This window comes from Herpailurus yagouaroundi, unplaced genomic scaffold (assembly GCF_014898765.1).
Source record: "Herpailurus yagouaroundi ecotype Mexico unplaced genomic scaffold, PumYag 194, whole genome shotgun sequence".
NCBI classification, from domain to species: Eukaryota; Metazoa; Chordata; class Mammalia; order Carnivora; family Felidae; genus Herpailurus; species Herpailurus yagouaroundi.
In genome coordinates, this window is record NW_024412425.1 from 365,442 (window position 1) to 390,755 (window position 25,314).

Sequence of the window (25,314 nt, forward strand, 5' to 3'; positions counted from 1 at the left end):
GTCACACACTCCCACACTGTCACACACACACACACACACACACACGCACACACACGGGGTCACATACAGCGTCGCAAACATTTACCCACAGCCACACACTCACACGGTCGCGACCCCCCCCCCCCCACCCACGGGGACACACAGAGCCAAACATTCAAACTCACACGCAGTCACACGCTCACATGGGGTCCCACTCTGGCACAGTCCCCGACAGCATCACACATAGTGACACGCTCAAATAGTGCCACCACCCACACCATGTCACACACAAGCACGCATATGCCATGCACTGTCGCACACTCCCATGGGGTCACAAAGAGTATCATCTGCTCACGGGTCACGCACAGCTTCACAATCACACAGTATCACACACTTTTTTACACACTCAAACTTGTTACACCTGTCACACATCTTGCAGGGTCATACACTCATACATCATACAGTCCCAAGAGGTCACAAACAGCATCACAACAGTTAACACCCACAGCCACACACTCGAATAAGGTCACAGTGACACATCCTTACATGTCACATGTGGTGTCATACACTCCCATAAAACACATCTCACACGTGTCCCACACCACATCCCCCAGCTTCATGGATGCATGCAGCATCACAGGCCGACACAGTGTCATCCACAGTGGCACCACAAGGTCCCAAAAGAACAGCATCAATGTTTGCCACGTGTCTCACAGAGTCTCATACTGCAACATAGTGCTACACAGAGGATGGCGCCTGGTGTCATCCACAATTTTGCTCTCCCTTGGGGCTACTCAGTCACACATAGTCACATGGGCACATATACACACAGTGTCCCACCCTCCCTCATTTTCTCCCCTTGCAGCTTCTGAAAGGTCTTGGGGCACAGCGTGGGTCCCAGGTCAGCCTTAGGCCTTAGGAGAGGGGGCGTGAGCTAGGAGAGGTCGGTGGGCGTGGCCCGAGCTCACCCCGCCCCCGACTAGAGCGCAGAGGCGGGGCACCGGGTCCACCCACGTTCCTCCCAGTGGTCCAGATGCGGCCACGCCTCCCAGTCTAAGTGGCAGGCGGAGGGGGCGGTGCTGGACGCCAGGTGGAGGCGAGCAGACTGCTGCCGCTCCCACCGCGTTCTTCCTGGCTAGAGGCGTGGCCTGTTTGGCCCCGCCCCTCGGCCTGAGCCTGGGGCCCAGAGGCAGGCTGAGGCGTGGCCTTCGGTGCCAGCCCCGCCCTGTCCCTCCCGCCGGAGAAGGACGAGAGGGAGGCCCAGCAGCCAGCCAGTTCCCGCGCGTCGTGCAACTCCGTGGCCTCACACCCCTACGAGTTCGCAGAATGGAGGTCAAGAAGATTGCCATCTTCGGTGCCACGGGCAGGACCGGGCTCACCACCCTGGCGCAGGCGGTGGAAGCAGGCATGAGCTGGGGTGGGCGGGGGATGTCACGGGGTGTATATGCCCCTCATTAGGAAGGGGCATCCTGGGACCCGGGCAAGGCTGGTTGGGCCATCCGTGCTTTGATTTGTGACCTAGAGGCAAAGCAGGTGGCGACGGGGACAGAAATGGGGGACGCCGTGAGATCCAATTTTATGAGTCTGAGGACTAGGAATTGGCCCTGGGAGGCAGAGGAATTCCAGTGACAGGTTTAAATACAGTGCTCTTATGAAATGCTGTAGTTGTAGTTGTGGTTGTTAGCACACCCAGCGAGGGCTTACTAAGCCAGGCAACGGCTTGCCTCCCAGCCCCTACCGCTCTTCCCCCTGTTAAATCCTCCCAGCGCTCATGTGCGGGGGTACTAGTATCACCTCACTTCACAGATGAGAAAACTAAGGCCCAGAGAGTGACTTGCCTGATATCAGACAGGTGGAAAGTGGTGGTGCTGGGATTTGAACCCGGCCTGTGCTCTTAACTGCCAAAAGTGCACTTGCTCGTGGCCTGGGCACCAAGGCTGGAAGTTTAGAAGGCTGGGTGGCCAGTTGCTGTGAGCACGTTATGGAAAGAGGATAATGGAGACGTAGGTGAAGACTTGGGCGCTGGTCCTGGGAAAGTGGGTAAGAGTTGCAAATTCAGTTGCTCTGAGAAAAGGGATAACGTCCTGCGGCCTCCCCTGCCTCCACCATCCAGACTTCACCAACCCCCAGGGGTGCCTGGGACTTCCAGATATAAGGCCCCACCCTCACTGGCCTCAGTGACGCTGAAGATATTGACTATCTGGGTGCCCCAAAAGGGTGGAGGCTGTCAGGATCCCACTCTCTATTGTTTCCTAGCCCAGCCCTTGGAGGGACTTGGCCTGACAGTTCCTCATCAGGCCCACTGCTCTCTCCCTCTCCAGGAAGACTCGGTGAGGCTCTTGATTTGTGGGGAGGGGAGAAAGAAATTTGCTGATAACTATTTCTCGGGGAGGAAGTAAGAGGGAGAAGTTGAAAGGTGCTGAGTCACCCTGAGGATCCAGATTCCCACGTTACTACCTTACCCTTTATCCTGAATTCTGCTGAATTCCACTTGTCCACCCTGCTGGTCACAACTGGGACTGCACCCCCAGGGAATTGAGAGCTGAGGCCCAGGGGAGGCCCTGCCATCTCACGGTGGCTCTGACAAGTCTCTTCAGAGCCACATTGAGCCTCTGAGCCTCACTGTCTCCAGCAGGAAAAGAGGAGCCTGATTGAGCTGGCTTTTTATTTACCTCACTGATTCTATAGGCTGGTGCCAGCCTGCCCGCCTTCACATCCCAGCTCTGCCACTCACCACCTACATCGACAAACGCCTTGTCGTCTGTGTACCTAGACAGCTGGAAAGTGGGGATACAACTAGTAGCACTTGGGTGCCTGGCTGGCACAGTCAGTAGAGCGTGCAACTCCTGATCTCAGGGTCGTGAGTTCAAACCCCACACCGGACATAGAGATTACTTAAAAAAAATTTTTTTTTTAATTTTTTAAATGTTTATTTTTGAAAGAGAGAGAGAGAGCAGGGGAGGGGCAGAGAGAGAGGGAGACACAGAATCTGAAGCAGGCTCCAGGCTCTGAGCTGTCAGCACAGAGCCTGACTCGGGGCTCAAACCCACGAACCCCAGCCAAAGTCGGATTCTTAAACGACTGAGCCATCCAGGCACCCGCCCCCCCCCAACCAAAAAGTTTTCTTAGAAGAAAACTAGTATTGCTTGCTCTGGGGTGCTTGCAATGATTAAATAAGATAATATGTGGAAAATGCTAAGAACCATGACCAATACGTAGTTGGTAATTCAATAAGCCCTCTTTTGGCTGAGTGAACTCATAGCTGTGTGAACTTGGCTCAGTTAACCTAAAATGGTCTCAATTCCCCCATCTTCAAAATGGGCATATAATAATATCTTTTAGGATTGCTGCAATCTGGTGCTTTTCAAACTGTGGGTCATAGTTCTGAAATACATTTAATTGGTTATAAAGGTGTCAGTATATCATAGGTTAAATATTGGTTTTATGAAACTTCTTTCAATTATATATGCATGGAGTTGTATATACTGGGTTAGGCATGGAAATCTGTTTTGGACTGAGGGTTGAGATCAAAAATTTTAAAAGGGGCATGATCTCTGCAACTTACTCTCAAATAGTTAGGAAAAAACTTTATGCATATGTTGTATGTGTGTGTGTGTGTGTGTGTGTGTGTTTATATACACACATATATAATTCCATATGTTATATATTATACACACAGATAATATATAAGATAAAGCAAAAGCAAACATGAGAAATGACGTCTTCCAACTTTTATATACAATAGAATTTCTTTTTTAAAAAATTTATTTCAAAATAAAAAATTAAGAGAAAAATATAAAGTTAGGGATGTGTAAAAAAAAAAAAAAAGTGTGGAAGTACCTTACCAATGCTCTTGTTTTTTCTAAAGGGTAAAATATGTGAATTCTTTTTTTTTTTAATGTTTATTTGCTTTTGAGAGAGAGCAAGCATGAGCAGGGGAAGGGCAGAGAGAGGGAGAACAGAGGATCCAAAGCAGGCTCTACACTGACAGCAGAGCTGTTCGTGGGGCTCAAAACCACGAACAGTGAGATCATGACCAGAGCCAAAGTCAGACGCCCAACCGACTGAGCCACCCAGGCGCCCCCCAAATCTGTGAATTCTAAAACAATGCTGTTTGATATGGTAGCTACTAGTTACATGTGGCTATTGAAATTTACATTTAAATATGGGTTGTTTAAAAAAATTTTTTTTGGAAAAAGGGGCGGCTGGGTGGCTCAGTCAGTTAAGCAGCTGACTCTTGATTTTTGGCTCAGGTCGTGATCTCACCATCTCCCTGATGTTTTATAAACACAAAAGCACAGGGGTGGATATACACACAATATAAACACAAAAGCACAGGCTTTACTGCCCCATGGACCTGGGTTCAAACTCCAGCTCTACCAGTAAGTGGCTGAGGAACCACAGGGAACACGTTCCCTGGTTGGACCCCAGTCTCCAGAGCCTGCTTGAGATTCTCTTGTCTCCCTCTCTCTCTCTGCCCCTCCCCTGCTCATTCATGTTCTCTCTCTCTCTCAAAATAAATAAACATTTTTTAAAAAAAAGTTTTGGAAAAAAAAATACCATTCATCTATGGAAAGAGCTTAGCACAGGACTTGGCATATAAGAGGTTCTCAATAAATGTCATTAATCAGCAATAATATAACACTAATGGGCACCCTTGTAGTGAACATGTGTCAGAGCTCTCACTCTCCATGAGAACATTTTTCTCCCTCAGAATGCTCACAATTTACTAGGGTCCGTTGTAACCATTGGTAGTTAACCGATGCCCACACTGGCACCCTGAAAGTTCCCACTGCTCCCTGATGTGTGTGAGGACAGCCATTCCCTTCTGAAAGGTGGTCACGCAGGATGGGGACACTGGGAATTCTCATTTTCACTTTAGAGAGGAGACTGGGGTCCAACCAGGGAACGTGTTCCCTGTGGTTCCTCAGCCACTTACTGGTAGAGCTGGAGTTTGAACCCAGGTCCATGGGGCAGTAAAGCCTGTGCTTTTGTGTTTATATTGTGTGTATATCCACCCCTGTGCTTTTGTGTTTATAAAACATCAGGGAGATGGTGACGAATATGACAACGTCCCTGGAACTGCAGGGCCATTATTTACTCTAGGGCAGCATAAGTAAGACAGTGACAGAGGAAACACAAGCAGCTGGGGGCTTGGGGGAAGGATCAAGGGTGTTTCTGGCTGAGGGAACAGCATATGCAAAGGCCAGGAGGCAGGAAACCATGATGCATTTGAAGAACTTAAAAAAGTACAGTGAGTTAAGAGGGTAGTGGCTTCAGCACAGGCTGGAGAGGGGAGGCCAGACCCGGAGGGACTGGAAGGCTGTCATGAGGAGCATAGACTTTATGTCCAGGCACTGAGGGGATCATGGGAGGGATATGAGCTGGAGGGCACTCCAGTACAACTGTGGAAAGCTCTGTCTGACTGCCATGTGGAGTATGGATGGGAGGGGGTGAGACAGGGGCCGGGAGCCCAGGGAGGACTAAACCAGGACAGGAAATAACCTTGTGAGATGATTAAAAAGTATAGTAACAGCCAGCCCCACATACGGCCCCTTTCTGTGCCAGACACCCCCCTCCACTTTTCATTTGTTTGTTTCAGTTCTATGCTTTTTAAAACACCTTTATTAAGATTTAATTCACGTGCCATATAATTCACCCACTCAAAGTACACAACTTAGTGCTTTCGGCCTATTCACAGAACGTGCAACCACCATCGCAATTAATTTGGAACATTTTCATCACCCCAAAAAGAAATCCCTAGGAGCCACCCCCTCCGTTTTCCTTCTTAACCCCTCCCCCAGCTGTCTACAACCGCTCATCTCCTTTCTCTTTGTACCTATTTGCCTGTTCCAGACATTTCATGTAAATGGAATCGTACATCACATTGTTCTTTGTCACTGGCTTCCACCGGCTTCTTTCACTTAGCAAAAAACATTGTTTCAAGGGGTGTCCGTGTTGGAGCACGTATCAGTCTGCCATTTTCTTTTTTTATTGCCCAGTACTATTATGTGCATTGGACGGGTAGACCGGGTTTCATTTTCATTTTATCCATGCAGTCCATGGAGGACGTCTGGGTTGTTTCCATTTGGGGCTCTTATGAATAATGCCCCGATGGAATCATGTGCAAGTTTTTGTATGAACACGTGTCTTCATTTCCCTTGGACATATACCTAGGAGTGGAAAGGCTGAGTCATATGCTAACTTCATATTTATCCTTTTGAGGAACTAACTACCAGACTGTTTTCCAAAGCAGCTAGCTGCATCATTCAGCACACCCATCAGTAGCGTATGAGACTTTCAGCTTGTCCACATGTGTACCAGCATTTAATGTCGTTTTTATCGTAGCCATTCTAGTGGGTGTGACGTTGTATCTCTTTGTGGTTTTGATTTGCATTTCCCCGATGACTGATGATGCTGAGGGTCTTTTCATGTATTTATGGGCCACGTGTGTATCTTCCTTGGAGAAGTCTCTGTTCATACGTTTTGCCCAATTTTTAATTGGGTTTTATCTTTTTATTATCGAGTTGTAGGAGTCCTTTATGTATTCTTTTTTAAATTTTTTTTTTCAACGTTTATTTATTTTTGGGACAGAGAGAGACAGAGCATGAACGGGAGAGGGGCAGAGAGAGAGGGAGACACAGAATCGGAAACAGGCTCCAGGCTCTGAGCCATCAGCCCAGAGCCTGACGCGGGGCTCGAACTCACAGACCGCGAGATCGTGACCTGGCTGAAGTCGGACGCTTAACCGACTGCGCCACCCAGGCGCCCCATATGTATTCTAAATACAAGCCCTTTATCAGATGTATGATTTGCAAAAGTTTCCTCCCATTCTATTGATTCTCTTTTCACTTTCTTTTTTTTTTTTTTAATGTTTATTTTTGAGAGAGAGAGAGAGAGAGAGAGAGAGAGAGAGAGACAGAACCTGAAACAGGCTCCAGGCTTTTGCTGCTTGTGTTTTCGATATCATGGCTAAGAAACTGTTGCCTAATCCAAAGTCACAAACATGTATACCTGTTTTTTCCTAAGATTGTTTATTTATTTATTTTTAATTTTTTAATGTTTATTTATTTTTTGGGGGACAGAGAGAGACAGAGCATGAGCATGGGAGGGGCAGAGAGAGGGGGAGACACAGAATCTGAAGCAGGCTCCAGGCTCTGAGCTGTCAGCACAGAGCCCGACGTGGGGTTCTAACTCACAAATCATGAGACCATGACCTGAGCCGAAGTCGGACTCCCAACCGACTGAGCCACCCACGTGCCCCTCTAAGATTTTTTAAATAGTTTCAGCTCTAACATTTAGGTCTTTGATCATTTTGAGTTAGTTTTCATATACAGTGTGAGGTAGGGATCCGACTTCATTATTTCACATGTGGATGTCCAGTTATCCCAGTACCGTTTGTTGAAAAGACAATTCTTTCCCCACAGAATTGTCTGGGCATCATTGTCAAAAATCAACTGACTGCATTAAACCTTTAGATGTATTATTTAAACCTACATTAACCCTGTGAGGTAGAGACTATTATCAGTGTCGCCTTATAGATGAAGGCCCTAAGGCCAAGAGAGATTATGTGACTGGCCCATTATCACACAGCTAGCTGGTGGTGTGGCTGCAATTCAAACCCAGGGTTACTTTGAGCATTAAATGAGTAAAACATATGTCAAACACATATAGTGAGTATTGCATAAATTTTATTTATTATTTTCTTAAAACAATTTTTTTAAATATTTATTTATTTCTGAGAGAGAGACAGAGCACGAGCGGGGGAGGGACAGAGAGAGAGGGAGACACCGAATCCGAAGCAGGCTCCAGGCTCTGTGATGTCAGCACAGAGCCTGACTCGGGGCTCGAACTCACCAGCCGTGAGATCATGACCTGAGCTGAAGTCGGACGCCTAACGGACTGAGCCACCACCCAGGTGCACTGTTTATCATTATTTTCATCATCATTGCCCCAGAGTGTTCAAATCTCCCATCACTTGTTTTTGAAATACATGACAGCTGTCAAGAGAAATGGAACAATTTTGCTTGTTGTTTTTCCTTTTATCATTTTCTGGATAATGAACTAACCCTCTGGTAGCTGTTGGTGATGACTAATGAGGTTTCTTTGTTAGTATCATTCTGAACTCACAGATTTTTAAATATTTGATGTGTTTAAATTTTTTGTCAATTTTTTTTATTTACCAACTTAACCATTTTTTAAATTTTATTTTTTTATTTTTGAGAGAGAGAGAGAGCATGAGTGAGCAAGGGGCAGAGAATCCCACGAAGGCTCCCCACTGTCAGCGCGGAGCCCAAGCGGGGCACAAACTCACCTGATGCAGGCCTCGAGCTCACCAACTGTGAGATCATGAACTGAGCCGAAGCTGGATGCTTAACTGACTGAGCCACCCAGGCATCCCTCTTTGTCAGTATTCTTTTGGACAAATCATATTGTCCCTGATTTTTCCAATGAGAACGCCTTCAAGTGGCTTCTGTGTCCTTTCAGGGGCGGCTTGGTGGCTCCGTTAGTTAAGCGTCCGACTTCAGCTCAGTTCGTGATCTTGTGGTTCGTGAGTTCGAGCCCCATGTCAGGCTCTGTGCTCACAGCTCAGAGCTTGGAGCCTACTTTGGATTCTTTGTCTCCCTTTCTCTCTGCCCTTCCCCTGCTCGCACTCTGTCTCTCTCTCTCCCTCAAAATAAATAAACTTAAAAATAAATTTATAAAAGTGACTTCTGTGTCCTTTCAATATAGCCTCATCATTCTTTAAGCATTGCCTTACCAGCACCACAAGACATTCCAGCCTCATCTTGTCCTTTCTCTAAGGAGCTCTGGTTCCTTTATCACAAGAATGATGTTTAGAAGCTGTCTTAGTCAGCTCGGGTTGCTATGACAAAATTCCATAGACTGGTGGTGTACAATAGGTATTTATTTCTCATAGTTCCGGTGGCTCCAAAGTCCAAGATAAGGTATTAATAGACTTGGCTTCCAGTGAGGGCCCTCTTCCTGGGTTGCAGACAGCTGCCTTCTTGCTGGATCCTCACATAGTGGCCAGAGAGCTTTGGTCTCTCTTCCTCTTATAAAGACACAAATCCCATCATGGGGTCCCCACCCTCATGAGCTCATCAAAACCTAATTACCTCCCAAAGGCTCCATCTCCAAATACCATCACATTGGAGGCTAGAGCTTTGGCATATGAATTTAGGGGGGTAGGGCACAAACATTTAGTCCATAACAGAGACCACAATTAATAATTTTTTTAAATATCATCATTTCCATACACCCAAACATTAACAACCTTTGCCATTGTTTAGAACAAAGGAAGAAATATGTTGGCTGTGAACTTATTTTATTTATTTAAAAAAAATTTTTTTTAATTTTTTTTTTCAATGTTTATTTATTTTTGGGACAGAGAGAGACAGAGCATGAACGGGCGAGGGGCAGAGAGAGAGGGAGACACAGAATCGGAAACAGGCTCCAGGCTCTGAGCCATCAGCCCAGAGCCCCACGCGGGGCTCGAACTCACGGACCACGAGATCGTGACCTGGCTGAAGTCGGACGCTTAACCGACTGCGCCACCCAGGCGCCCCTAAAAAAATTTTTTTTAATGTTTATTGATTTTTTGAGAGAGAGAGAGAAAGAGAGAGACAGAGACAGAGACAGAGTGTGAGCGGGGGAGGTACAGAGAGAGAGGGAGACATAGAATCCGAAGCAGGCTCCAGGTTCTGAGCTGTCAGCACAGAGCCCGACGCGGGGCTCGAACTCACGAACCGCGACATCATGACCTGAGCTGAAGTCGGACACTTAACTGACTGAACCACCCAGACCCCTATTTTATTAAAAAAAAAAAAAAAAAAAAAATTAATGCTTATTTTTGAGAGAGAGACAGAGAGACAGAGTGTGAGCAGCGGAGGGGCAGAGAGAGAGGAAGACACAAAATCTGAAGCAGGCTCCAGGCTCGCATTGTCAGCACAGAGCCTGACTCGGGGCTTGAATCCACAAACTGTGAGATCACGACCCGAGCTGAAGTTGGATGCTTAACCGACTGAGCCACTGTTGGTTGTGAACTTTAAAATAGGTGTGTATGTGTGGAGACACAGTTACTCAAAATTCTTTGGGACTGGACGTACCAAGACGATGTTCAAAATCTTGAATGACCACTTAGGGCCCTGCCCTTCAGAAGTAAGCCTGGGGACCAATCCCAGCATTGGGCAACCTTTGGGGAACTCATGTTTTCCTCTGTACCTCATTTTCCTCCATGGATGGGGGGCATAGACCAGTGTGATGCCAGGCTTTCACCCTTTAGTTGCTGGAGGGTGGAGAAGTCTGGGCAGTTCTGGGGGGAGGCCCTTGGAGGCATCAGGGCAGGTTATTTATAAACGGGCATGAAGGTATTGTCCTATTTTAACAACCAGCTAAATGTCAACTGTGAGTATGCCAGCAAAAATATTTAAAGACTGGGGTGCCTGCGTGGCTCAGCGGGTTGAGCGTCTGACTTTAGCTCAGGTCGTGATATCACGGTTCTGAACGTGAGTTCAAACCCTGCATCGGGCTCTCTGCTGTCAGCACTGAGCACTGCTTTGGATCCTCTGTCCTCTCTCTCTCTCTGCCCCTCCCCAACTTGCTCTCTCTCTCTCTCAAAAATAAATAAACCTTTGGGGTGCCTAGGTGGCTCAGTCAGTTAAGTGCTGATTTTGGCCCAGGTCATGGCCTCATGGTTCATGGGTTCAAGCCCCATGTCGGGCTCTGTGCTGACAGCTCAAAGCCTGGAGCCTCCTTTGGATTCTGTGTCTCCCTCTCTCTCTACCCCTCCCCCACTCACGCTCTGTCTTTCTCTCTCTCTCTCTCTCTCTCTCTCTCTCAAATGAATAAACATTAAAATTTTTTTAATTAAAAATAAATATAAATAAGTAAATCTTTAAAAAATGTGTGAAGACCACTTCCCCATAACAAGGGACCTGGGGGGTGGATTTGGGGGTTCGTGGCACCCTCCGGGACCCAGCCCGTGGAGCCTGGGAGTGGCAGCCCACAAGCCTACTGACCTGCTTCTCTGCCCTTCTTTGCCCACAGGTTATGAGGTGACAGTGCTGGTGCGGGATGCCTCCAGGCTGCCCCCAGAGGGGCCCCAGCCAGCCCACGTGGTAGTGGGTGACGTTCTGCATGCGGCCGATGTAGACAAGACCGTGGCTGGGCAGGATGCCGTCATCGTGCTGCTGGGCACCCGCAATGATCTCAGTACTGAGCCCCCTCTCTGCCCACGGCCCACCCCTGCACCTCGGCCCCCAGCGCCACCCCCGCCCCCGGCCCCACCCCTGCCACCCCCACCACCACCGCCACCTGCTAGTGACAGTCACTCTCTGTCCTCTCTAAGGTCCTACTACAGTTATGTCCGAGGGCGCCCGGAACATTGTGGCGGCCATGAAGGCCCATGGTGTGAACAAGGTCGTGGCCTGCACCTCGGGTGGGTGGTGGGATCATAGGGATGGGGCTGAAGGGTGGGGGGGTAGGTACTGGACAGGCAGCCAAGGAGCTTTGGAGCCATCCAAATGCAAGGAGCCAATGCAAGTTGCCATTGGAGCCATCCCAAGTTACTGTGCACTTATTGAGCACCAGCTGTGTGCACGAACCTTGCCGGGTGATGCTGGGGACACAGTGGTGACCAATACAGCCCTGGGCCCTGTACTCATGGGTCTCACGGATGGGAGGGAAGTGGTAAACAGACCCATCATCACACACAGTGGGACAGGCCAGAGTAACCAGGGCCGAGATGAAGGGGCACAGGCAGAGGGTCAGGGCGAGAACAGAAGAGGCCTAGAGGACTACGGAAGCCCAGAGGAGGCACCTGACCCAGCCAGCCCGAGAGAGGGGCAGGGAGAGCCTCCTATAGGAAATGACAGAGCCGTGATCCACACACCAGGTCTCTACCTTCACAGAGCTCCCAATTTATGAGGAGAAGGACATGAAACAAATGGTTGCCTTGCATAATCCAAAAGACAGGGTAAAGGGTGCATAACAGGAGCAGTGAATGCTAACAGCATTCACTGAGCACCTCCTGTGTGCTAAGCACCATATGAGTACCTTAGGGATGAGTGCCACTTGGTCATCACAAAATTCTGAGTATTTATACTCCTAGCGGCACATAGTAGGTACTCAGTTAATAGTAGCTGTTTTTATGCCTCCCTTGTATGGAAGGGAGTGGAGGCACGGGGAGGCCCACCGGCTGCCCCGCAGTCACACAGCTTGGGGCTGGCAGACCAGGCTGTGAAACCAGGCTGACGGTCTCCACGGTCTCCGCGCCTTGCCTCTGTGCTTCATCCTCCCCAGGAAGGAAGCAACCTGAGGGAGGGCAGAGGGATCCGCAGTTGCGAAGGCTCTGAGGCAGGAGTGTGGCGCGGGCAGAGTGAGTGAAAGGGAGAGTGTTGGGTGCTCAGGTCAGGGGGCTAATGGTGCCAGGTCTGGTGGGGCCTTGTGGGCTCTGACGGGGACTCTGCTTTTACCACGAATGAGGCTGAGCCACAGATGAACTCTGACCCTCTGGGGGTGCACAGGCCCTGTCTGGCTGCTTGCAGGGGGCAGGTTGTGGGGGCAGGGGTAGGCAGACCAGGGAGGAGGCTGCTGTCATGACCCAGACAGGAGGTAAGTGGACAGGAAGAGGTAGGGAGAGAGGAGGTCAGCCCTTACGTGGCTGTGAGAAAGACGGGAAGCCGGGACAACTGGAAGGCAGTGGGGAGCCCCTGCAGGGTTTTGTCCTGGCATATGACCAGCGGGCTGTGGGCCTGGCCAGGCTGTCCTCAAGCCCTGGCTTACCCTGCTTTGTGTCTCCCCAGCCTTCCTGCTATGGGACCCGACCAAGGTGCCCCCGCGACTGCAGGATGTGACCGATGACCACATCCGGATGCACAAGGTGCTGCAGGAGTCAGGCCTGAAGTACGTGGCCGTGATGCCGCCACACATAGGTGAGTGGGGCTGGGACCTGGCGGCAGGGTTGCCACCAGCCTCTCCCCTCCCATCAGATGGTGAGATCTGCCAGGCCTTCCCTGGCCAGTGTAAAATTGCAAACCCTCCCCCTGCACTTTCTATCCTCTTTCCTGCTTGATTTTATCTCCTTTCTGATACCCTTTTCCATTACCTCTGACCAACCACCCCAAATTTAGAAATGTAAAACAACCCTTATTTAGTATTTTTTTTTTTAAGTTTATTTATTTTTGAGAGAGAGCACAAGCAGGGGAGGGGCAGACAGAGAGGGAGACACAGAATCTGAGGCAGGCTCCAGGCTCTGGGCTGTCAGCACAGAGCCCGACGCGGGGCTCGAACTCACAAGCTGTGAGATCAAAACCTGAGCTGAAGTCGGAAGTTTAACCTACTGAGCCACCCAAGTGCCCCAGCCCTTCTTTAGTATTATTATTAGAAGTGAGTTACTGGGGCTAGCCCATATTTACCTTTTACCACACATATCGTTCCTTTCTTTATCTTCAAAAAAATTTTTTTAATGTTTATTTATTTTAGAGGGGGGAGAGGGGCAGAGAGAGAGAAAGAATCCGAAGGCGGCTCTGCGCTGACAGCAGAGAGCCAGATATGGGGCTTGAACCCACCAACCATGATGACCTGAGCTGAAGTTGAACGCTTAACCAACTAAACCATCCAGGCACCCCCCTCTCTCTCTTTCTTTTTTAATGTTTATTTATCTTTGAGAGAGAGAGCACGCACGGATGAGCAGGGGAGGGGTACAGAGAAAGGGGAACAGAGAATCTGAAGCATGCTCTGCCCTGACAGCAGAGAGCCCAATGCGAACCATGAGATCATGACCTGAGCTGAAGTCAGACGCTTAACCGACTAAGCCACCCAGGCGCCCCTCCTTTCTTTATCTTATTTAGCGTGTGTCTCTGTCTGTAGAATGCCAACTCTTTGAAGGCACAGATTTTGTCTTGTTTTGATCACAGCTGTGTTCCTAGTGCCCAGAACAGGGCTTGGCATAAGGTAGATGTTCAGTAAATATCTGTCTGGTGAACCACATTTCAGGGTGCCGTTGTGGAAAGAATCAGTAAACCACACCTACACCCTCTTTTCTTCTCCCAGGGCTGGAATCCACCTTGGGAGAGACACAGAGCCAGACACAGGGAGGAATGAATGAATGAATTCATTCATTCATTCATTCATTCAACAAATGTCTTTTGCATATGGAGTATGTACCCTTCCAGGCACTGGTGACACAGTCTGCTCTCATGAGGTTTGCATTTCTAGCAGGGGAGACAGGAAACTCGATATTGCTGTTAGGTATGCTGTGGTGACTGTAGAAAGTATAAAGCACAGAGAAGGGAGACATGAGGAGGTGTTTATGGAGCACTGACTCTCTAAAGAGATGGCTTCGTGCAGCGAGGGAGAGGCCGGTGAGCGTCCAGGGCAAAGGAGGATTGGGGTGAGGGATCGGGAACACCAAGGCCCAAAGGCTGGGCACTTGTATCTGCCTCACATTTGCCTGTTTCGCTGCAAGAGCAGCTCTGCTTTGCCCTCTGGCTCCTGGGATCCCTGACAAGAGAAGGTCTGTGCGCCTTCTAGAGGTTCAAATAAGGCTCAGTGCTTAGGTTCCGTTCAGGGCCCTGTGGGGACCAGAATCCTAAGCTTTGAATCGGCGGCGGGGGCTGCATGATGGAGAAACTGGGTGAAAATCCCAGCCCCAGCACTGTGTGGACTTCAGGCCCGGGGCTTCTGTGCCTCAGTTTTCTCCTCTCTGAACAGGGCTCATAATTTTACTTCCTGACCTCTGGGGTTTGAAGTGAAACCCAGAGACATCATGCCTAAACGTTATTTAACACAGAATACCTTTTTTGAGGTAGGTTTTGTTGTTGTTGTTGTTGTTTTTTTTTTTTTGTAGTATGTGTGTAAAAACTTCGAAACCTCCAGAAAAGTTGAAGACCTTAAGATTTATGAAGACCCCTAAACCCTTCATCTAGATTCAATTAACATTCTGTCGCTTGCTTTACCTTTTGTGCACGCACCTAATGTGTATATGTGAATACATGTGTAGTATATATTTTTTATAGTATTTGTGCATATATATAAAATACATATATATTTAAAAATTTTTTTTTGGCGAAAATGAACCATTTGAGAATAAGCTGCAAACATCATCACATTTCACTCCTAGAACTTTGATAGGCATCCCCCCAAAAGAGGTATCTTTGGGAATGATCCACAGTACCATTGTTGCATGAAGGGAATGGACATTAACTCTACCATATCATTTAGGGTCCATTCCATATTTAAAATTTTCCAATTGTTAAAAAATATTGGGGAGCCTGGCTGGCTCAGTCAGAAGAGCTCTGACCCTTGACCTTGGGGTCGTGGGTTTGAGCCCCATGTTGGGTGAAGAGGTTACTTGAAAATAAAATTTTTAGGGGTGCCTGAGTGACTCAGTTGATTAAGCATCTGATGCTTGGTTGGTTCCCCATGGTCTCACGATTCATGGGACTGAGCCCCATGTCAGGCTCTGGGCTGACAGCAAAGAGCCTGGTTGGGATTCCCCTCTCCCTCTCCCTCTGTCTCTCTCTCTCTCTATATATGGTTCATGAGTTCGAGCCCCACATCAAGCTGTGTGCTATCAGCGCAGAGCCCGCTTCAGATCCTGTCTCCCTCTGTCTCTGCTCCTCCCCCACTTGCTCTCTCTCTCTCTCAAAAATAAATACGCATTAAAAAGATTAAAAATATGTCTCATAAAATTGACTCAGCCAGGTCTCTTTCTAAATATCCCATCTTCTGGATTTCTCTGCTTGTTTTCTCCCAGACTCAGATGAAACATTGTTGGCAGGAATGCCACTTGGGTGAGGGTGTGTGTTTCTTACTGCACATGATTCCAGGCTGTCCCTGCACTGGTAGCTGCATTCAACCACTAAGTGAAGTTGGTCACTGTCATAATGCAGCCAACAGATACCCTCCTAACAGCCAATTATGCCTCCAAACAGAAGGACCCAGAGCAAATCTAGCTTTTGCTGCTGGGAAGTCACCCTTTGCAACCCTGGGAAGTAACTTCAAAGTAATCTCCCAGATTCAGTTTGCCCATCTGTAAAATAAGAGTTAATAATAGCCCCTAGCCTATTCTCTGCTTTTTCTCCATGTAACACATTGTCTATTTTACTTTCTTATCTGTTGCCTTTTCCTAGGGAATGATTGCATGCAAAGGGCAAAGGTTCTTGTCCGGTTTTTGCCTTGCTAGGTGCCCAGCACCTGACACATAGTAGGCCATCGATAAGGATTTATTGAATGAATGAAGTTAGGGGTATAGATTAGCGTCCTGCTCGTGGGAAGGGTTTCATACATGGTTGACTCCTATACCCTCTGGGCTGGGCACACTGTAAGGCCCCTGGAATGATCATGTGTTGTAGGAAGGGGAAGGGGCATCTGCTTCACCCATTCCTGTGTCTTTACCTTGCAGGAGACCAGCCACTGACTGGGGCCTACTCAGTGACCCTGGATGGACGAGGCCCCTCAAGGGTCATCTCCAAACACGACCTGGGCCACTTCATGCTGAGCTGTCTCACTACTGATAAATACGACGGGCACAGTACCTACCCCTCCCACCAGTACGACTAGGGATCTGACTGCATCCAGGAGGACGGCCTTCTGAGAAATGGAGAACAGAGGAAAGGAGCAATAAATCTTGAGCCCAGAGCTTCACGTTATTCTAGAAGACCCGACTCTGACTCTTCCTCTGTCTGGCTTTGTCTGGCTGATTCGGTGTCTCTATCTGCCTCTGTGTAAGATTTTCCTTCATTTCTTCATCTGGCCCTGTGCTGGAGACCAGGTGAGGACTATGAGGACGAAGGGGGTGACCCTCCCTTCACAGATCTCACAGTCCAGTGAGGAAGACACCCTTGCCCGTGACAGTGACCACCCAGAGTGGCCAGGGCTCTGAAGGAGGAAGTCCAGAGGGCTTAGGAAACTACCTAAGCCAGCTCCAGGAGCAAACAAGTTAATAATACTTGGCTCGGAGGGGAGGAGTGGTCAGCCCCAAGAGGCTGTTATATGGAAGCTAAATTGTGCAGAATCATTGTAAAAAGCTTGAGCTTCATTCTAAGGTTCTGTGCTAGGAGGGGAGCAGGAGAGAGGTGGAGAGGGGCACAGTCAAGTTTATGTTTTATAAAGCTGCCCTTGACTGCTGTGTGAATGTGGATCGGAGGCGTGCAAGAGTGGAGGCTAGAGCCCCAGGGCACCAAGACAGAGGCCTTGACAGGGGCAAGAGAGTGGAGGTGAGTGGAGCTGGACAGTCCATGATGGAGGGGAGAGAGGCATCCAGGCTTCATGGGACTGGAACCTAGAGATGGAGTTACAGTGAGGCCACTCTGAGATGGGGCCTCTGGAAGAGGGGCAGGATTTGGGGGGGGGGGTGGAGAATGACCCCTTCCTAATCATGTCCCTCTTTGGAATCTACTGTCCCCTGCCCATGTTGCCCAGAGACACCTTTTGCAGGTTTGAGTGAGCCACTCCTCTGTCCCCACTTCACAGTCTCCCCCACCTACCCACCCAACACCTTCCCACCTTCCCCTCCAAAAAAAAAAAAAAAAAAAAAAAAAAAAATTCCATTCCAATCATATATTGCTTCTGCAAGCAGCAGGATGACTGGTTGACAAATTCCAACCCGTGAGAACTGGTCTGAGGAGGCTTAAACCTCCCTTCCCAGGGGTAGCCTGGAAAAAACTCCCTCTCCCTCCTCTTGGTGAAACTTTTAGGGGTAGGGCAATACTGGTTCAGGCTTTCAGGGCACTAGCTCAGGTTTTTTGGTTTTGGTTTTGGTTTTTTTTCTGCCCTCTTTCTCCTTCTGTCACATTGGGCATATTTAAAAAACTTTCACTGGATGCCTGCTTTGTGTCCATGTGCTGGGTGATGCTACGGACCAAGCCCTGGGTGACAGAGATAACCTCAGTACCTGCCCTCAGGGCTAAGAATGGGAGACATGGGCAGAGGGGTCAGGGTCAGGATGGGGGGAAGCCCAGGACACCATAGGAGCCCAGAATGGGTCCTAACCCACTCAAGCATCAAGGGAGGGCTTCTGAGAGAAGGAAATCTTTGAGATGAGACCTGGTGAGAAACAGTCTGGGAACGGAAGGTGTACTTTCAGGATGGGGAAACAAGTTTAAAGATCCAGAGGCCCTTTATTGTCATTTTTGAGTACTTGCTATGTACCTAAAGCATTGGGGTTAAGGCAGGGAAGAAAACAGACAAAATCTGTGTTTGTGGTGGTGGCGGGCACTCGAAGTCATTTTAGAAAAACTGAGAGTCAATCTGTGGTCGGATCACAGGGAGCAAGGAGTGTGTTTCAGGGACCAGACCGTGAAGGGCTTTGTGGCAAAAGGGAGGAGTTTGGATTTTGTCCCCAGGGGAGTAGCGAGCAAGTAACGAGTTCCCAGCAGTGCCATCCTGAGAGGGGAAGGATGGGGCGTCGGGGGTTGCAGGAGAGACCAGCACTGGACGTGCTGAGAAGTCCTGAAGATTAAGAAAAGGGCCTCGGGGTAAAGTACTAGGGGGCGGGAGCACAGGAACTGGGCTGCGATCGCCCAGGCAACGTAGGCCGCGCCAAACTATTGGCTGGTCTTCAGCTACGTCATCCTCCGCCCCGCAGCGTCCGCCCTCGGAACCCCGGGGGCGCGGCCTCCGCGAGTGGCTCAGCCCCGCCCTCCTGGAAAACAGGGTGGGGAGGGTCGTGCCGACCAGCCTCGCTCCCCGACAGGGTCCTCACCTGGTATAAAGGCATCGCAGAGATCAATGCTGACGACTTTGGAGCGAGAACAGTGGCTGAATTGAAGGAAACAGTTCTGACGTCCCCGCCACCCTCCACCCTAGAGACGTGGCCCCTCCCCCGGGCGAGTCGGAATCCTTTAAAAGGTCCGGGGTGTAAGGAAAGGGAGGGCCGGCCGGGTGTCCCCTGGCGACGGACCGGTGGCTCCACCCAGCCAATCCTCGCCCCGCAGCGGGCAGGGCTCCAGCCAATCGCGGCTCGCGGTTCGACTCCTGGGCGGAGCCGGGTGGGCCGGAGGCCAAACCAAGAGGCCCTGGGGAGGTGAGCGAGGCTCGTACCCAGCACTGTTGGGTTGTAAAAGCTACGGACGTTCCACGACTTGGTCATTGCGAACCTGGCAGCTGAGGTGAGAGAGTCCACCTGGCTTGAGATTTGCCTTAGTTTAGGGAAGGTGGAGGCGCGCCCCCCGAGAGTCGTGGAGGCGGGGTCTGGGCGTGAGTCGGGGGCGCAGATAAGGGTGACTGATAGGGTTGGTGGGGCTTCGAGACTGAAATCGAGATCCCGAACTGAAGGCGAAGTTGTTGGGGCAAGATCTTCAAGTGGAGGGAGTTTGAAGCTGGGACATGGGGTGTTTGGAGAAGCGAGAGAACCGAGGAAGGAACTTTTGGGGCAGGAAATCTGGAGATTAGGACAATTCGAGTCTCCCGGACGGGTTGAATTCGGGGCTCTAGTGTTCTGGAAAAGGGGTGAGGGGTTGGAGCTGGGATCCTGAGCATTTGGAAAAACGGAGATAACTACGGGCAAGGAATCTTGGTAAGGGAGACGCAGTGGCGGTGAGGAGGTGCTGGTGAGAGTCCCATATTCAGGTCTTGGAGTCAGAGGGAGAGTTTGGAGGTGAAGTCAAAAGGCATTTGAAAGACGGGAGAAAAGGGGAAAGTTGACGGGTGAAGGTATCAGAATTAGTCTCCCAAACGGAGTAAATCAGAGAGCATTTGTAGTTTTTGAGCGATGTGTTGGAGCCTGGGTTTCTGGACCCGAGAGCAGTTTGGGGAAAGAATCTAGGACCTCTTTGGGGTGCGAAACCCGAGAGAAAGCAGTTTTAGGGCCGGAGTCTGGGGTGGGGGAGGGGCGTTCCGGGCTTGGAGCTCAGACCCGCAGCCCTAGAGGCAGCAGAGGGCGGGGCTCGGCAGGCGCCGGGCAGCTGGACGTCCGGGTTCCCTTCCCCCACCCGCCCCGGGCACTTGTGCGCATGCCTTAAGGGAGGGCGGGGGAGGTTCGTCCCAAAGGCGTGCGGCACCCTCTGGGTATTGTAGTGCAAGCTCAACGTTACCGCACGTGCCAGGCGGCTATTGGCCCACATTTCCCAGAAGCCCCTGGGCCAAATTGTTGCCTGCCTGGACGTTGAATAGAGATCCAGGGAGGAGGCGGAGTCGGGCGTTGAGTCAAGTTTTAGCAAGTTTCTTGTGGGGCTGGGGCGCGCTTTGGGGGAAGTCGAAGGCGCGGGCTAAGAGAATGAGGGAGGCTCCTTCCCTGCTCTTGGGAGAGCTCCCAGTCGGTTAGGAAGAGGGTATGGTCAGAAATATACTCCCTGTAAAAGAAGAGTTTCGACAAATAGGTGTCCTAACAGGGCTTCGGTGGCTCTAATACAACAGGCAACAATAGATAAATATTGAATGAATAAATGGCAATTAAATTCTTCTTCGTTAAGCGTTAACTGTAGATGGGTACCGTGTATATTACACATCGGATCTCCTTGAGAATACGGTGAGAATTTTTACATTCCTCTTTTTACAGATGGGGAAACAGACCCAGAGAGGTAATGTCACATAACTTACAAAGATCAAACAGCTGAGCAGTGTCAAAGGCAGAATTCAAATCCAGGTTTCCCTGCCTCCAGTCCAGGTCTCCGTACTCCACAGCTGTCATACGTGACACTGTTGAAGAAACGAGTATTGTAGAAAGAACAGTGTTAAGACTCAGGAACTTGATCCTCATCTTACAGCTGAGGTAATTGAGTCTCAAGGAGGCAAATTCACCATTCAAGGCCACACAGGCAAGTAGGGGGATGCAAACCCACCTATGTTTCAATCCAGATCTTGTTTTCTTAGTCATTTACATTTAGTCTCCTCCTCAGCCCTGTGGAATTCATATCATGTCCATTTTATAGATGAGGAAACAGGTTTAGATCATAAAAATGAACAACAACCGGGAGGTGCCTGGATGGCTCAGTCGGTTAAGTGTCTGATTCTAAATCTCCACTCAGGTCTTGATCTCAGGGTCCTGAGTTCAAGTCCCGCATTGGGCTCCACACTGGGCATGGAGCCTACTTAAAAACCAAACAACCATACAGGAAATTCGGGATCTGAATTATCCCTGCGGTGTCTGACTTGCCCCTCTTCTCTCTACAGGGCATCATGGTAGGAGGCTTGAAGAGAAAACACTCAGATTTGGAGGAGGAAGAGGAGGATGAGAAGTGGGACTGGGGTCCAGCAGGCCTGCGGAGCTACCAGCAAGCCCTGCTTCAAATCTCCTTAGACAAAGTCCAGCGGAGTCTGGGCCCCCGAGCACCCAGCCTACGCAGGCATGTCCTCATCCACAATACCCTCCAGCAGCTTCAGGCCGCCCTTTGCCTGGCTCCAGCACCTGCCCTACCCCCTGAGCCCCTCTTCCCGGGCGAGGAGGACTTCTCCCTGTCCGCCACCATCGGCTCTATTCTCAGGGAACTGGAGACCTCCATGGACGACACGGAGTCCCCTCAGAATCCAATAGCTCCCCCGGGCCCCCAGAACGAAGTGCTGCCCCAGCCTGATCCAGTCTTCTTGGAAGCTCTGAGCTCCCGGTATCTGGGGGACTCTGGTCTGGATGACTTCTTTCTGGACATTGACACATCTGCAGTGGAGAAGGAGCCTGCACTGGCCCCACCGGAGCCTCCTCACAACCTCTTCTGTGCCCCAGGGTCCTGGGAGTGTAATGAACTTGATCACATTATGGAAATCATTCTGGGATCCTAAAACTTCCAGGGGCTGTTTCTCATCTCTGCCTCAGTGGGCAGGATCCCTGGATGCAACTCTGTGTGTGTGTGTGTGTGTGTGTGTGTGTGTGTGTGTGTGTGTGTTGCGGGGGCTCTAAGCAGTGACTGTGGCCTCCTTTCCTCCCATTTCAGGGTTCCACAAACCGTCTTGCATGTGTGTGTGTGTCTGGTTGCCGCAGCCTTCTGTGAAGGTGGGTCTTCCTGAATTAATTTATCTGTTCCAAATGCCTTAACGTGACTCTGTTTCTGGGAGTCTGATTTCCCACTTCCCACATTTCTTCTGCCTTTTCCTCCAGTTCCTACTCCCCTGGTGACCACTGGGGCCTCAGGGAAGATAAAGCTGGGCCTGTATGTTGATGACTGGGATGTGCTGCCTGGTTGCTATGGGAACTCAGACTTTGTCACTTGCACCTGGAGGGAGCAGGAAGGGCGGACCTCCTCCCTCAAGGCTGATCCCCACCTCATTGGCAAGACCCCAGTCCCAGCAGTCTCCTGATGCATAACCAGGCCGGACCACGTGCAATAGGGCGGAAACCAAACCGCTCCATGCCACATTATTTAAAAGAAAGGCGGGTTTTGTGGTGGGTTTTGATTTGTTTTGTTTTGTTTTTGATTGTTTGTAATGACTTTTTTTTTTTTTTTTTTTTAATAAAAGTATTTTGGAAAGGGTGATGTTGCCTGAAGTTTCTAAACTTCAGCGGGTCGATGAGAGGGACCTGGTAAGTTCCCTGGACACCTGCACCACCTCCCCACCCCACTCCCCCCCCCCCACCAAAGTTGGGGCAGGCATATTATTAAACATAATATATAGAGAGTACTTGTTAAGAGTACTGTTGTATCCACTTTGTTTGGATTAGGTCATTTAATCTTCATGATAATACAGAATTCTGTTAACAGGTTTTACATAGGAGGAACCTCAAGTTCAGAGAGGCCAAATCACTCGCCCTAGGTCACACAGCATGGAAAGCAAGGACCAGGGAGCTAGGACTCAAACTCAGTTTGCCTCCAGGGATTGGTTTTCAACTATTGTGTTTGTTAGACTCCCCAGCCACGTGGGTGCACAAAGGAAGGAGAAACTAAGTCCCATCAATTACCAAACTGTCAAAGGATAGGTGACTCTAGCATCTAAAAGTCATTTTTTTCATTGCAATGTGTTGCTGGGACCCAGAGGGGGAAAGAAAATGCCTAAAGATAGTCTGCATTAAGAGTAGATCTTTCTAGGGGTGCCTGGGTGGCTCAGTGGGTTAAGTGTCTGACTCTTGATCTCAGCTCAGGTCATGATCTCACACAGTTGTGAGTTTGAGCTGTGGGTCAGTTGGTCCCTGCACTGACAGAGGGGAGCCTGCTTGGAGTTCTCTCTCCCTCTCTGCCCCTACCCCACTGGTGTTGTCTCTCAAATGGCGGGGGGGGGGGGGGGGAGCTCTCTCTAGAAAACTTGGCTAGGAAGTAGAGACCAGGTTGAAGTTAAAGCGCTAAGGATTTGGGGCTTTTGGGTGGCTCAGTGGGTTAGGTGTCCACCTTTGGCTCAAGTCATGATCCCGTGGTTCATGGGTTTGAGCCCTACTTCGGGCTCTGTGCTGACAGCTCAGCCTGGAGCCTGCTTTGGCTTGCGTGTCTCCCCTCTCTGCTTCTCTCTCTCTCTCAAAAATAAACATTTAAAGTGCTAAGGATTTATTTGGGAGGTACAAGCCCAGGCCTGTGAGAGGAGAAAAGAGAGGGGGGGCAGGAAGATGCAATGCTTAGCACTGGTTAAGCCTCTTGCAAAGACCTTTGAAGACAATGCAGCAGGTGAGTTTATACAGCAATAGGGACTCTTCTAAGAAGGTTTGCAAAGAGGAACTACACCGGTGGAGTCCACAGGCAGGGAAAGGAGGGGGATTTTGCTTGTGCTTTCTGGCCCAAAGCCAAGGTTCTCAGCTTAAGAGGGGCTTTGCATCTAAGTCTGAAAGCATTGGGGTAACTGACAGGTACCAATGGAGAGAGAGAGAAGAAATGGTCATGAGAGCCTCAAGGCACATGCGTTTCACATCTCGTGGATGCCCATGTCTTACTCCTACTTAAAACTCTCAGTGACTTCTCACACTCAGAATAAAACCCCAACTTCAAGGCCTGCAATGCAGCAATCTTGGGGCACCTGGGTGGCTCATTTGGTTAAGCAGCCAACTCTTGATTTTGGCTCAGGTCATTGATCTCAGAGTTTGTGAGATCGAGCCCCACATTGGGCTCTGTGCTGACAGCAATGAATCCCTACTTGGGATTCATTCTCTCTCCCTTTCTCTCTCTCAAAATAAATGAATAAACATTAAAAAAAAAAAAAAAAAGACGTGTCAATCTTGCTCCTAACTTCCCCATTTGAATCTCCCACTCTTCCGCACCACCAGTCACCCTGGTCTCATTTGACTCCATGCTCATAACCACCCCAGGGCCTTTGCACTTATTAATGGCCCAGAGGATATGTCCCCTCTAGTTTCACCAACATAAATGTCCCTTTCTCAGAGAGGTCTTCTCTGCCCTTCCTAGCTCAACGTGTCTCGCTGCACCAAACATTCACCCCACTGTTTGATTTTCTTGGTAGCATCTATCCTATCTCAAGTTATTTATCACCTGTTTATGGTTAGCCTCCTGGTCTATAAAAACTCTGAGAGGGAGGGGTTTTGGTGGTCTTAGCCCAGCTGTGTGCCCTAGTGTACAAAACTATGCTCAGCACAGGTGTGCACTCAAAAACAATTTTTTTTGGCTATTAAAAAAATTTTTTTTTAATCTTTATTTATTTTTGAGAGAGAGAGAGAGAGAGACTGAGCATGAGTGGGGAAGGGGCAGAGAGAGACGGGGAACACAGTATCAGAAGCAGGCTTCAGGCTCTGAGCTGTCAGCACAGAGCCTGCCATGGAGCTCGAACTCACGAACTGAAAAATCATGGCCTGAGCCTAAGTCGGACGCTTTAACTGACCGACCCACCCAGGCGCCCCTTTGTGGGCTATTGTTGAAAAAATGAACCGACCTTGCAAAGGTCAACCCTCCCTCTTACCTCTCTGAATTCACCTTCCTCACAGTCTCCCCACTACTATGCTCCAGCTATACCAATCTCTACAGTTCTTCAAACAAGCCGGCATGTCCCAACCTTAAGACTGGATTCATACCTGCCTCCCTGAGCGATTGTGCAAACTGGAAAGGAGGGCCTGATGCATGCCAAGGATTCCAATAACCGCTCAAATTTATTGTCTACGGTGGGCCTGGTGCTCTTCCAGGCATATGAATAAAACAGACAACTCCTGCCCTCATACAGCATGGCAGTTGGGGAAGGCTGCAATACCCACACAAATAACTAAAACGGAGAGTCTGTCGGGTGGTGACAAATGCTATAGAGAAAAAGAAAGGAGAGCCATGGGGGTGTTAACTATTTCAATGGGATGGCCAGAGAAGGCCTCACCGACAAGGTGACATTTGAGTCAAGACCTGAGGGAGGTGAGAAGTGAGTCATGCCAATCTGAGGGGGAACGGATGTCGGATGTCGATGCAGACAGAGGTAACAGCCGGTGCGAAGGCCCTGAGGTGGGAGCCTGAGTGGAGCGTTTGAGGGACCTGAAGAGGTCAG

The 25,314-nt window shown here is 49.6% G+C and overlaps 2 protein-coding genes across 8 annotated transcripts; both read left to right on the forward strand.

Moving 5' to 3' along the window:
- Positions 1–1,204: 1,204 nt before the first annotated feature.
- Positions 1,205–16,647, forward strand: BLVRB (biliverdin reductase B). Of its 2 annotated transcripts, XM_040445829.1 has the most exons (5): positions 1,206–1,384; positions 11,029–11,193; positions 11,330–11,419; positions 12,786–12,914; positions 16,388–16,647. In XM_040445829.1, exons 1-5 carry the CDS (start codon positions 1,306–1,308, stop codon positions 16,543–16,545), a joined length of 621 nt encoding a protein of 206 aa, XP_040301763.1. In that variant the 5' UTR covers positions 1,206–1,305; the 3' UTR covers positions 16,546–16,647. The 2 variants fall into 2 exon arrangements, with proteins under 2 accessions (XP_040301764.1, XP_040301763.1); XM_040445830.1 differs by lacking the exon at positions 11,330–11,419 and having other exon boundaries at positions 1,205–1,384.
- A 2,315-nt stretch (positions 16,648–18,962) lies between these two features.
- Positions 18,963–22,358, forward strand: SERTAD3 (SERTA domain containing 3). 6 transcript variants are annotated; one of them, XR_005781623.1, is made up of 3 exons: positions 18,963–19,094; positions 21,097–21,910; positions 22,016–22,358. XR_005781623.1 is itself a non-coding variant. In XM_040445835.1 (3 exons), exon 3 carries the CDS (start codon positions 21,103–21,105, stop codon positions 21,697–21,699), a length of 597 nt encoding a protein of 198 aa, XP_040301769.1. In that variant the 5' UTR covers positions 18,977–19,094; positions 20,483–20,504; positions 21,097–21,102; the 3' UTR covers positions 21,700–22,358. The 6 variants fall into 6 exon arrangements, 5 of the variants coding, with proteins under 5 accessions (XP_040301766.1, XP_040301769.1, XP_040301768.1 ...); XM_040445835.1 differs by adding an exon at positions 20,483–20,504 and having other exon boundaries at positions 18,977–19,094; positions 21,097–22,358; XM_040445832.1 differs by having other exon boundaries at positions 21,097–22,358.
- Positions 22,359–25,314: the final 2,956 nt, after the last annotated feature.